Genomic DNA, 13,654 nt, shown 5'->3' with positions numbered 1-13,654 from the left:
ATGGTGTAAGTATATGGTCTCTAACAACCATGCAAAAATTGGTCCACATCGGTCCATAATTATATATAGCCCCCATATAAACCGATCCCCCGATTTGGCTTTCGGAGCCTCTAAGAGAAGCAAGTTTCATCCGATCCGGATGAAATTTGGTACATTGTGTTAGTATGTGGTCTCTAACAACCATGCAAAAATTGGTTCACATCGGTCCATAACTATATATAGCCCCCATATAAACCGATCCCCAGATTTGGCTTGCGGAGCCTCTAAGAGAAGAAAATTTCATCCGATCCGGCTAAAATTTGGAATATGGTGTTAGTATATGGTCTCTAACAACTATGCAAAAATTGGTCTACATCGGTCAATAATGATATATAGCCCCCATATAAACCGATCCCCAGATTTGGCTTGCGGAGCCTCTAAGAGAAGAAAATTTCATTCTATCCGGCTGAAATTTGGTACATGGTGTTAGTATATGGTCTGTAATGACCATGCAAAAATTGGTCCACATCGGTGCATAATTATATATAGCTCCATATAAACCGATCGCCAGATTTGACCTCCGGAGCCCCTTGGAAGACCAAAATTCATCACAATCACACAAAAATTGGTCCATATCAAGTTCATAATAGCCCCCAAAAAAGCGACCCCCATATTTCAATTCTGGCTCCCTACGTACCGTGCAAAAGTCCACATCGATTCGTAATTATTTGCAGACTTACATACCTTTTTGTCTAATATATACCACGTGTGGACTAACTCACAATTTAGAAAACGATTTAAGATACCACAACCTAAGGAATTCGATTGTGTATAACAGTCTTTCGTATAAGTTTCTACGCAATCTATGGTGGAGGGTACATAAGATTCGGCCTGGCCGAACTTACGGCCGTTTATACTTGTTCTGAGCCAATTTTGCACCACATCCGGCTACTTTTTATTACTCTTTATAGGGGTGAAGGGTATCCGTCTGTCTGTCCATTATAGTGACTCAATATTCTCAATATTCTCTCTCAATATTTGACACATATCCGTTTTTTTTTTGTCTGAATGCAGAAACCCCAAAACTTGTGCCATAGCCCATGCATATGTGTTTTGTTTTAATAGTCACTTATCTTTAGATTTTTGTTTAAATATATTATGATATATAATACGCTAAAATGTGATATACGATTTCCCGATTTAATTTTTTTAAATTTTTAGTACATGGAAATTAAAATTCCATTTTCCTTAAATCGTTTCATATAGATCGATTCCCGATCTTTGTGTCTTTACCACAGGAGACGTTATTTTCGATCGATTTTTTAAAATCTCTTTATGCGATGTAAATAGAGTGATAAAAACCCCGTTTGTATTGAAAGTTGGGTTTTCTCAGTTATAAAAAACCGGACCATTTTTTAAAGGCGGTGGGCGGTGTTTTAAAAATTAAATAACCGGCTTAACCGGTCCAACCGGGGTTTTCCCAAAAGTAGCAACAACGCTTAATTTAATATAAATGAAGGAAAAAATACTTCAACGTTGTAATGTAAAAATTAAATTCCAATTGCGGTAACAACACCGTAGATAAACATTAAAACGTTGGATTTTTTATTTTTTGTTTCCATTTTCATTTTGTGAATATTTCTGAAATGTTATATTAAAAACGTTGTTGAAGAGTCTCTACACCTAAAAATTTTCTTGTGCATATTGCATTTGACTTTCAAAGATTTATTTTGTTATTTTTCAAAATATTCACAAACAGAGCTCATTTTCTACGGAAAGTTACACCAAATTAAGTCGAATAATACTAACGTAAGAAATATGAGAGATTTTGTTGACCAAATATACGCTCCTAATTGAACAAGCATCATTTGCTTTCATTGAAATACCTCTGGGATTTGTTTGGATAACCAACGGAATTTATTTGACATCTTGAACGAATACTATGTTGGAAGTGTTCAGAAACGAGTTGGAAGTGCGCCGAAAATACATTTGGGATGTTTTCTTATTTCAGTTTACATTGAAAATAAAAAACCGAAAACTGGTTTTTATGATATTAAAAACAACGGTTCTACCGGTACACCGAAAATGGGATTTTATACAAAACCGATAATCGGTGCAAAACGAAAAACCGGTCCACCGGTTTTCACTGATCGGTTTTGATCACTCTAGATGTAAATTTAGACCAATGGTTATACGCGCAAATTATGTTATAGAGTATTTATATTTATGCTTATTCATATATGGATTTGAACCTGTGACCTTTGATGCTAGAAAATAAACTGGAATATGATTTTTGAAAATATTGGTAAAATTTCCTTAATGTGAATTGTATGTAAAAATGAAATGTCCAAAAACAAAAGACTTAAGACACAAACTTGATTTTCTTGAACTAACTCTGGCTGCCAACACAAGCTGCATACCAATGCACAACGTTAGATATTTTAATTATGTTTTATATTATCCATTAATCTGGTAATTTGTTATTTATTAAATTAACAAAATATGTTTACTTTTATAAGATTATGTTAGTAAAGCAATTGTCTGGTCTGAGTGTGAGTTTGACGTTGGAAATGTTATGCTTTCCATTGCTTGGCTGCAGTTTCATTTCATTTCAGCCTTTTGTTTTCACAGGCAGACATGTCAACATGTCGCATATTCCAAGTCAATCATGGTACGATGTTTAAAACTCCAAGCTAAACTACCGCGTCAGCAGCCCAAGTACCGGCAACAATTTGAGTGATTTATGTTGGACAGCCATCGTTTCACTCCCTCCAAAATATCTCCTTTGCTCATTGTGTTGGTTTGACATTCTTTGAGATGTCGTTACATTTTGTCGTGTGCGCAAAACTCTTTTTTTTTTTTTTTTTTTTTTTGTATTTTCTTGCAATTTGTGCTCTATTCAAATACATTGTACGTTAATTTTTCAATTAAATCCAGTAGGCTTTGTTGGTTTTTTTTTAATGTTTATTGACAATGTCAGCTTAATTGTATGAACACAAGTATTTTTGGGGCACAGCAGCAATGTTTAAATTTGTAATAATTACAAGATATCAGGTTAATTTAGATGCGATTGTTAGAATAGATAATTGCAAGCATAACAAGTATATACGGCCAAAAGTTATGTACCCTCCACTAAGAATTGCATAGGATCTTGTACTAAAGACTGCCATCCACAACCGAATTACTTGGGTGGCGGTAACACTTGCCGATAGCAAGGTATCTTAAAACTTCTTAATACCGTCTTCTCAATTGTAAGTTAGTCCATACGGGGTATGTATTAAACAAACAAAAAATCCGATGAAATACGTATATAATTCAGTGTGACAAAATTTTCCTTAGATATAAAATTTTGACAAAATTTTCTATAGTAATAAAATTTTCAAAAAATTTCCCATAGAAAGAAAATTTTGACAACATTTTCTATAGAAATAATATCGTGACAAAATTTATATAGTAATAAAATTTTTACAAAATTTTCTATAGAAATAACATTTTGACAAAATCTTCTATAGAAACAAAATTTCGATAGATTATTTTTGGGGGTCGGCTATATATACACTGAAAAAAAAAGCATACTCGGTTCCAAAGATTTTGTCTTTACTTTAAAAAATTTGGTATTGATTCCGAGCCAAAGAAGCGGAGAATACAAGTAAGGATACTTTTAAGACACAATTCTCTTTTAAATTTAGGTTTTGTGTACTTGCTTCTAGGAAGCAAATTTTAATTTTTCGCTTTCTCAGCTTTTTTTCTTCATATGCTATCAAAGTCCTTTAAAAACGAGTTAACGGCAACTTTATTTTCCAAATTAGGACTCGACTTCCAGTAGAAATTATGCTATGTTTGAAGTAAAAAACTTCTTTGAAATAAAGTTTTGAAAAACATGTTCTACATTTGAACGATTTTTTGCTTTGTAGTCAAGATGCAAAAAGACAACAAATTTAAAGACAATTTCATTAAATTTAAAGAATTTTTTCTGAATTATTAAAGTCAAGTTGACCTTAGCCTATAAATTTTTTCTTTCATGTTAAGATACCCATTTTAAGTCACTTAATTATAAGGACAATACGACTTCATTGAAAAGTTTATCGACTTTTGGACAAGGAAAAAAACTTTATATTAGAGAAATGTGTCTTCTATGCTAAGCAAAATTTGCATTCGTATTTTAAAGACATGAAATCTTTGACCTCACGACAATATTTTTTTCAATGTAACTATAGACCGATACGGACCAATTTTGGCATGATTGTTAGCGACCATATACTAGCGCAATGTACCAAATTTCACCACGTACCAAATTTCAACCGGATCGGATGAATTTTGCTCCTGCAAGAGCTCCGGAGGTCTAATGTGGGGATTGGGTTAAATGGGGGTTACATATAATGAAGACCGGTATGGACCAATTTTTGCATGGTTGTTAGAGACCATATACTAACATCACGTACCAAATTTCTTCCGGATCGGGAGAACTTTGCTCTTCCAAGTGGCTTTAGAGGTCAAATCTGGGGATCGGTTTATATGGGGGCTACATATAATTATGGACCGATATAGACCAATTCATGCATGGTTGTTAGAGATCATATACTAACACCATGTACCAAATTTCAACACGATCGGATGAAATTTGCTTCTCTTAGAGGCTCCGCAAGTAAAATCGGGGGATCGGTTTATATGGGGGCTATATATAATTATGGACCAATTTTTGCATAGTTGTTAAAGACTTACATCATGCAAACTAAATTTTAGTATGCGCAATTTACAAAATACCAAAGACAAATTTATTCAAAATAATGACATTTTAATTTAAATAAAGTTTACAATATATGCTTCAATTGTTTTATAAAATTTAGGGCAGCCATTTTGCAAATGTGAGACCATCCTTTAAAGCCGTATATCTTGCAAATTTTCCTTAAAGTAAAGAAATACATTTTTAATTTAGAGAAATCGTCCTTAAATTAACTAAAATATTGAATCTTTAAATTTTAGATAAAAAGGCTTCAAATATAGGCTAAGATTTATTTAGAAAGGTTAGAGAGCATATTTGGCTTAAAGTTTTTTTCTTTGTTTGTAATAAAAAAAACATTTTTATACCCTCCACCATAGGATGGGGGTATATTAACTTTGTCATTCCGTTTGTAACACATCGAAATATTGCTCTAAGACCCCATAAAGTATATATATTCTGGGTCGTGGTGAAATTCTGAGTCGATCTAAGCATGTCCGTCCGTCCGTCCGTCTGTCCGTCCGTCTGTGGAAATCACGCTAACTTCCGAACGAAACTAGCTATCGACTTGAAACTTGGCACAAGTAGTTGTTATTGATGTAGGTCGGATGGTATTGAAAATGGGCCATATCGGCCCACGTTTACGTATAGCCCCCATATAAACCGATCCCCAAATTTGGCTTGCGGAGCCTTCCGGAGCAGCAAAATTCATCCGATCCGGTTGAAATTTGGTACGTGGTCTAAGTATACGGTCTCTAACAACCATGCAAAAATTGGTCCATATCGGTCCATAATTATATATAGCTCCCATATAAACCGATCCCCAGATTTGAACTCTGGAGCCTCTTGGATGAGCAAAATTCATCCGATCCAATTGAAATTTAGTACGTGGTGTTAGTATATGGTCTCTAACAACCATGCAAAAATTGGTCCATATCGGTCCATAATTATATATAGCTCCCATATAAACCGATCCCCAGATTTGACCTCCGGAGCCTCTTGGAGGAGCAAAAGTCATCCGATGCGGTTGAAATTTGGTACATTTCGTTAGTATATGGCCTCTAACAGCCATGTAAAAATTGTCAAATTTTATTACTATAGAAAGTTTTGTCAAAATTTCATTTCTATAGAAAGTTTTGTAAAAAGTTTATTTCTATAGCAATGTTTGTCAACATTTTATTTCCATAGAAAATGTTGTCAAAATTTTATTTCTATAGAAAATTTTGTAAAAAATTTATTTCTGTAGAAAATTTTGTCAACATTTTATTTCTATAGACAATTTTGTCAACATTTTATTTCTATAGAAAATTTTGTCAACATTTTATTTCTATAGAAAATTTTGTCAAAATTTTATTGCTATAGAAAATTTTGTCAACATTTTACTTCCATAGAAAATTTTGTCAACATTTTATTTCTATAGAAAATTTTGTCAAGTTTTTATTTCTATAGAAAATTTTGTCAAAATTTTATTTCTATAGAAAATTTTGTCAAACTGAATTATATACGTATTTAATCGGCCTTTTTTTTTGTTTAATATATACCCCTTATGGACTAACTTACAATTTAGAAGACAGTGTTAAAAAGTTTTACGATACCTTGCCATCGGCAAGTGTTATCGCAACCCAAGTAATTCGATTGTGGATGACAGCCTTTAGTAGAAGTTCCTACGCAATCCATGGTGGAGGGTACATAAGATTCGGCCTGGCCGAACTTACGGCCGTATATACTTGTTTACTTTGAAGTATTCGCTATAATTTGGATTTTTGAACTGGTATTTGTTTGTAGGTAAATAGATTTATTAACATACCACGAGAAGAAAATGAAACTTCGATAAATGATATCTGTGTCCTAATTTTAATTTTATTGATGCTTCATGTAAAGCCACATAGCTCGCTAGAAACTGTCTTCATTTTAAAGAAGTCACATCTTTGGCTCGGATTCAATACCAAAATCCTTAGGGGAAGGTCAAAATCTTTGGATCCAAGTAAAATTTTTTTTGAGTGTATAAAGGTTTTGTCTTTAACAATTTTCATTTGATTCTAGGCTTTGTTACAGTACACCGTTTATAAAATTCCTTATATACGATGACCTTAAAACTAGCTTATGTTTAACTGGATAACAAAACATGATTTTCTTTTTGCAACATATACTTTCTACTGCCCCCATCCATTAGAATGTTCTCAGATAAACATTCTCGATAAGTTTGTTTCAAAATTTTAAAATTAGTTCCATTCACATACTGTGAGATGTTGTGTTTTAGTTTTTTACTTTGTCTAAAGAACAAGGTTGGATTAATTTAGTCACAACTTCTGTATGCCACTCATGATATGTTTGCATTTTTTTTTTTGACTTTTATTTTTCCTGTTAGCTGTGACGGTGAGGGTTCGTTGATTATTTTCTTTTCCTAGCCATAATCATGCATTTTTCAAAACTGCTATTTAAATTTGTTGCCTAGTTTGTTGCAATTTTTTTTTGCTTCTTTATTTTAACTATGGCAGTAACTTGGAGCAGATTTTTTTTTCTGTTTCTCTGTACAATTAACCTATTTTGACCGTTGGCGTATGTTTTGTGTCCCTCATCGTCATCATGGACGACGACGATGACGACGTTGTCCCCGACAAAGTCATCGCCACGGTAACCTACCGGTGATAGTAGTGCCGGTGTTCAAATCTCTAACTGGCGGTATTCCAGCAGCTCCACCACTTTAACCGAAACCGAAACTATGCTAACGCTAACAACTCATGGTTGAATGAGTACCAAACGGCAATAATAGCGATTAAAATCGTGTCTAGAGAGGCCACAATATAAATGCGAAGAAAAAGGATTTTTTGTAATCGTGTACCCCTGGCTTGTTTTTTTTTCACTCCATGTGTCCATGTGAATTTGTTTGAGGGGGGCGGTAGAAAAATCTCAAAAATTGGTATTTTGTCTAGAGAAGCCCCTGCAATTCAAAGCTCAAATGGCTAAGCTAGAAAACATTTTCAATTGGTGAAAAAATAAGCAAGCTAGCAAAAAATTAGAAACAGTTTTTCCAAAACAAAAAATTAGCCAACGGAAGAAAGTTAGGGCTGATATTTTACGAAGATTTGGTTTACCATTGCATTTAATTCCAATATCTAAGTCTTTGGTATGGTTAACAATTTTTCTTTAGCAGCCACCAAATTGGGGTTAAGTGACTTTCAAATTTTCACTTTAGTTAGGCAAATATTCAAACACTCAAAGAAAAATTGAGGAGAAATCCAAAACTCCAAACAATGACACAATGACAAAAAAATAACAACGATGTTAAGGATATCGCTTATCCTTAGAATAAATGGCGTGTCCTTGATCCATTTGTCCATTTTGATCTTGATCTATAGAAACCATGAGAGTTAGTATACAAGACCGGCATGTTAACCATTGCACTACGGTTAGGTTATGTTAGGTGGCAGCCCGATGTATCAGGCTCACTTAGACTATACAGTCCATTGTGATACCACATTGGTGAACTTCTCTCTTATAACTGAGTGCTGCCCAATTCCATGTTAAGCTCAATGACAAGAGACCTCCTTTTTAAAGCCCAGTGAAACCACTTAGAGAAGCTTTGAAACCTTCAGAAATGTCACCAGCATTACTGAGGTGGGATAATCCACAGCAGAAAAACTTTTTGGTGTTCGGTCGAAGCAGGAATCGAACCCACGACCTTGTGTATGCAAGGCGGGCATGCCAACCATTGCACTACGGTGGATCTAGTCCTATATACTTGTTGTGCTGCAATACCTTGGAGAGGTCTCATACATAGTGGACCCCGTCTCCAAAAATTGACCAAATAGATCGAGATAAAAACGGAAAATGTTGCATGAGCCAACGATAAGAAAAGGCAAGTGACCTTGAAATTTATCATGGATGGCAATGAGTTCAATAGAAGTTAATGTGATACGAACATCAACCATATCAATGAATAATTAGGGTCCGCATAATATTGGCGTCTGGATTATAGAGGACCTGGGAACACCTAATGAAGCCAAATTGGGGCGATCACTGGATTAGGTTAGGGTCAGTTCACATGAGACGTCCAATTTGGGGCACCTCTTCCTTAATATGTTATAACCCTAATCTTCATGAAGTAAACTAAAGTGATCGGATTATGCTGTACCTAAGAGGTACTAAAGCGTAGCATATGTCGTTCATAAGGTAGGAGGTTCTAAGGAATCAATTTTGAACAAATCTTTTAAGTATAACAATTTCAAAATGTTTTTTTCTCCAGTGTATGTATTGTCATATTTATGGATGATGCAGAAACAAATTCATATTATTGGCCTTTACTATTCATAAATGAAATCTTTATTTTCTTTCACTTTATTTTGGCCTTCGAATGGCAATGAATTTGTTAATGTTTTCCACTAAATTAGTATTTTTCTGCTGGTTATTATTTGTTTTGTGAATTGTTTTTGTGTTGTTCAACTTTTATTTGTTGTTTGCTCCGATTGTCTTTCAGGGAGTTCCATTTGGTTTTTTCGGTTAATAGAATTGTCAAGCTGTCTTCACGATTAAGGCCAGATTTGTTAGCATAACCATTTTTATGACTACCATTTTTTGATTGTAAGCAACGATGAAATGCATCTGTGTCTTTGATGCCAGCAGGCTATGTTTTCTTAATCAACCATCATATTTGTTATAGTTTTTTTTTGCTTACCTTTTCAAAGAAAGTAGTTACTAATTGTTAATGGAAATAAAAATTTATTTTGATTGGTTTTCTTAAATAGAATGGTAGAGGCAATTGAAAGTGCTTAGATAAGGTTTTTACCATTTATTTAAAAGAATTGCATACTCTAAATTTGCCACTAAGAAATAAAATTTTGACAAATTTATCTATAGAAATAAATATGGACAAAATTTTCTATAGAAATAAAATTTGGACAAATTTTCTATAGAAAAAAAAAATATTGAGAAAATTTTCTATGGAAATAAAATTTTTAATAGAAATAAAATTTTGACACAATTTTCTATAGACAACATTTGACAACATTTTCTATAGAAATAAAATTTTGACAAAATTTTCTATAGAAATAAAATACTGACAAAATTTTCTATAAAAAAAAAAAACAATATTGACAAAATTTGCTCAGAAACAAAATTTTGACAAAATTTTCTATACAAATAAACTTTTGACAAAATTTTCTATAGAAATAAAATATTGACAAAATTTTCTATAGAAATAAAATATTGACAAAAATTTTTATAGCAAAACAATATTGAGAAATTTTTCTATAGAAATAATAATTTGACAAAATTTTCTATAGAAATAAAATATTGACAAAATTTTCTATAAAAAAAAAATTGACTTAGAAAAAAAAATTGACAAAATTTTCTATACAGATAAAATTTTGACAAAATTTTCTATAGAAATAAAATTTTGACAAAATTTTTAGAAATCAAATATTGACAAAATTTTCTATAGAAATGAAATTTTGACAAAATTTTCTATAGAAATAAAATTTTAACAACATTTTCTATAGACATAAAATATTGACAAAATTTTCTATAAAAAAAAAAATATTGACAAAAATTTTTTAGAAACAAAATTTTGACTAAATTTTCTACAGATATAAAATGTTAATAAAATTTCCTATAGAAATAAATATTTGACAAAATTTTCTATAGAAAAACATTTTGATAAAATTTTCTATAGAAATAACATTTTGACAAAATTTTCTATAGAAATAAAATGTTGATAAAATTGTCTATAGAAATAAAAATTCAACAACATTTTCTATAGAAATAAAAATTTGACAAAATTTTCTATAGAAATAAAATTTTGACGAAATTTTCTATAGAAATAAAATTTTTACACAATTTTCTACAGAAATAAAATTTTGACAAAATTTTCTATAAAATAAAATGTTGACAAAAGTTTCTATAGAAAAAAATATTGAGAAAATTTTCTATAGAAAAGGAAATATTGACACAATTTTCTATAGAAATAAACTATTGACAAAATTATCTATAGAAATAAAATTTTCTATAGAAATAAAGTTTTGACAAAATTTTCTATGAATATAAAATTTTGACGAAATTTTCTATAGAAATAAAATTTTGACGAAATTTTCTATAGAAATAAAATTTTGACAAAATTTTCTATAGAAATAAAATTTTGACAAAATTTTCTATAGAAATAAAATTTTGACAAAATTTTCTAAAGGAATAAACTATTGACAAAATTTTCTATAGAAATAAACTATTGACAAAATTTTCTATAGAAATAAAATTTTAACAAAATTTTCTATAGAAATAAAATTTTGACACTAATTTCTATAGAAATAAAATTATGACTACATTTTCTATAAAAATAAAATGTTGCCAAATTTTCTATAAAAAATTTTTGACAAAATTTTCTATAGAAGTAAAGTTTTTCTATAGAAATAAATTTTCTATAGAAATAAAATTTTCACAAAATTTTCTACAGAAATATTCTACACAAATAAAATGTTGACAACATTTTCTATAGAAATAAAATTTTTTATAGAAATAACATTTTGACAAAATTTTCTATGGAAATAAAATTTTGACAAAATTTTCTACAGAAATAACATTTTGACAAAAATTTTCTATTGAAATAAAATTTTGATAAAATTTTCTATAGAAATAAAAATTTGACATCATTTTCTATAGTAATAAAGTTTTGACAAAATTTTCTATAGAAATAAAAATTTGACAAAATTTTCTATAGAAATAAAATTTTGACAAAATTTTCTATAAAATAAAATTGTTACAAAATTTTCTATAGAAAAAAATATTGAGAAAATTTTCTATAGAAAAACTGAGATCAAATAAAAACAACAAATATGAAATAAAATTTTGACAAAATTTTCTATAGAAATAAAGTGTTGATAAAATTTTCTATAGAAATAACATTTTGACAAATTTTTCTATAAAATAAAATATTGACAAAATTTTCTATAAAAAAAATATTGAAAATTTTTTATAGAAACAAAATTTAAACAAAGTAAAATTTTGACTAAATTTACTTTCAAGTCAATATTAAAATGAAATAATAAAACCTATAATTTTTTTTCATAATAACCATACAAATTTGATCAAACACAGCAAAATAAGATTTTTTTAAGATGTGTACCGGTTGAAAATGAGTGGAAAAAATATTGATTCTAAGTTTAGGACACGCCAAAAATGTAGGACATTTAGGCAATTTAAACAGCATTGAGTAAACATTTCTTTAATAATAAAAAATCTTAAAAAGTTCATAATTTGTGCTTTAATTTTTTCTAGTTTAATTTAGAACACGAAACTTTGATACTTGTGTCCCTGTAGACAGGAAGACAAATTTCCCTTTAAGGCAACCCAATACTGTTTTCGTTAAACAAATACTCCTGGTATTAAAGATAGTATAGTTTCAAAAATAGACTAAGATTTATTTTGAGGATTTTTGGTTTAAAGCTTTTTAAACTAAATTTATTTTTTTTTGCTTTGGAGTATCTGTAGTATGGGTGGAATATAAATTAAGGTGTATGTAAAATAATAGGTCAAATGGATGGACACAATCCTTTTTGTAAGCACTGCTGAAAAATAAACTGCGGAGAGTTAAGGAATTCAAATTTGAAATAAAAAAGAAAAAGAATCCTTTTTGAAATATTTGTGAGATAGAGAAAAATAAAATTTGAATTTGCATTGATGAATTGAAAATAATAGAAATTTTCTTTAAAAAGTCCTATAGGCAAGTTCCGAAAGTTTAATACCGCCTTGGTTATAGGCCTAACGTTTTCTTCCAAATAAGTATGTTCCCTTATATCGGTGAGAATATATATGTACATGACATCTCTATTACAAACACACACATTCACTTACTCTCTGTCATTAAGACCTGTTACTCCTCCACCATCACGAATTGGTGTTAAATGCATGTTACTGTAGTGAAATTAAATCGAAACACATTTTCACTTTACTATAACAAGATTTTGTGAAAGTTTAATTTTGTAACTGTCAGTTTGCTAATTTGAAAATGAGAAATACAAACAAATTTGAATAAAAATTTACAAAACAAAATAAATAAAGCAATGCAAAATGCTACTCCTCTTCCTTTATAGAGTTTCTAATTTTCGTTTTTTTATTTTTCTTACAGATTGTCCAAGTGACGGCCATAGATGCAGATACTGGTAACAATGCTCGCATCACCTATCGTATTTTACCACTAAACAATAATGGCAATCAGATGGGGTCAACAGCAGCAGCATCATCGTCAGGAGGAGGTGGAGGAGGAGGCAATGCAACCATAACAAACAATGGCCTTAACATAAAAACAAAAAAGTTACATTCTTCATCATCCTCCTCTGTGCTATCTTCGGCTAGTAGTAGCTTAGATGCAGGATCATCTATGGATACAGAAATTTCTCAAATATTTGGTATTTATCCAAATAGTGGTTGGATATATTTACGCTCCCCTGTAGATCGAGAGACACGTGATCATTATGAACTGCATGTGGTGGCCAGCGATAATGGGTCACCCCCAGCCCAAGCCAGCACACGTGTTATGGTCCGCATATTGGATGCCAACGATAATGATCCACGTTTTCTTCGTTCGTCATATGAATTCAGTATTGAGGAGAATATGAGTCGTGGCTCCTTGGTGGGCATTATTGGTGCTACCGATTTGGATTTGGGCGAGAATGCGGCCATCAGATATAGTCTAGTGGCGGCAAATAATAGTTCATTTCAAGTTAATCCACTAACGGGTAAGTTTGTGCTATTTTTTTTTCTACATTGCTTTGGTTAGCCAAATCAAAAGAAATTCTAACAATGGATTTTGGAGGTGTGGGGGAAAGGAAATGAGTGAGCCAATGTTTTGTAAAAAGAAGTATGATACAATGATAAAATAGGTTAAACATGTTTTCATTCATCCTATGGATATTTCAGTGTTGTTTCGAAAATGTTCAAATTAATTGCGCAAAACAAACAAGGGAA

At 30.9% G+C, this 13,654-nt stretch overlaps 1 protein-coding gene across 1 annotated transcript in view; it reads left to right on the top strand.

Moving 5' to 3' along the window:
• ds (dachsous cadherin-related 1) overlaps positions 1-13,654 on the top strand; it is a 423,698-nt gene that overhangs the window by 337,180 nt on the left and 72,864 nt on the right. The window contains exon 6 of the mRNA XM_075297546.1: positions 12,816-13,425. Coding sequence (XP_075153661.1) covers positions 12,816-13,425 — 610 coding nt within the window. The remainder of the gene's footprint in view (positions 1-12,815; positions 13,426-13,654) is intronic.

The sequence above is a fragment of the Haematobia irritans genome, chromosome 2, assembly GCF_050003625.1.
Source record: "Haematobia irritans isolate KBUSLIRL chromosome 2, ASM5000362v1, whole genome shotgun sequence".
Lineage (NCBI taxonomy): Eukaryota > Metazoa > Arthropoda > Insecta > Diptera > Muscidae > Haematobia > Haematobia irritans.
This window is presented reverse-complemented; position numbering and strand designations above follow the sequence as displayed.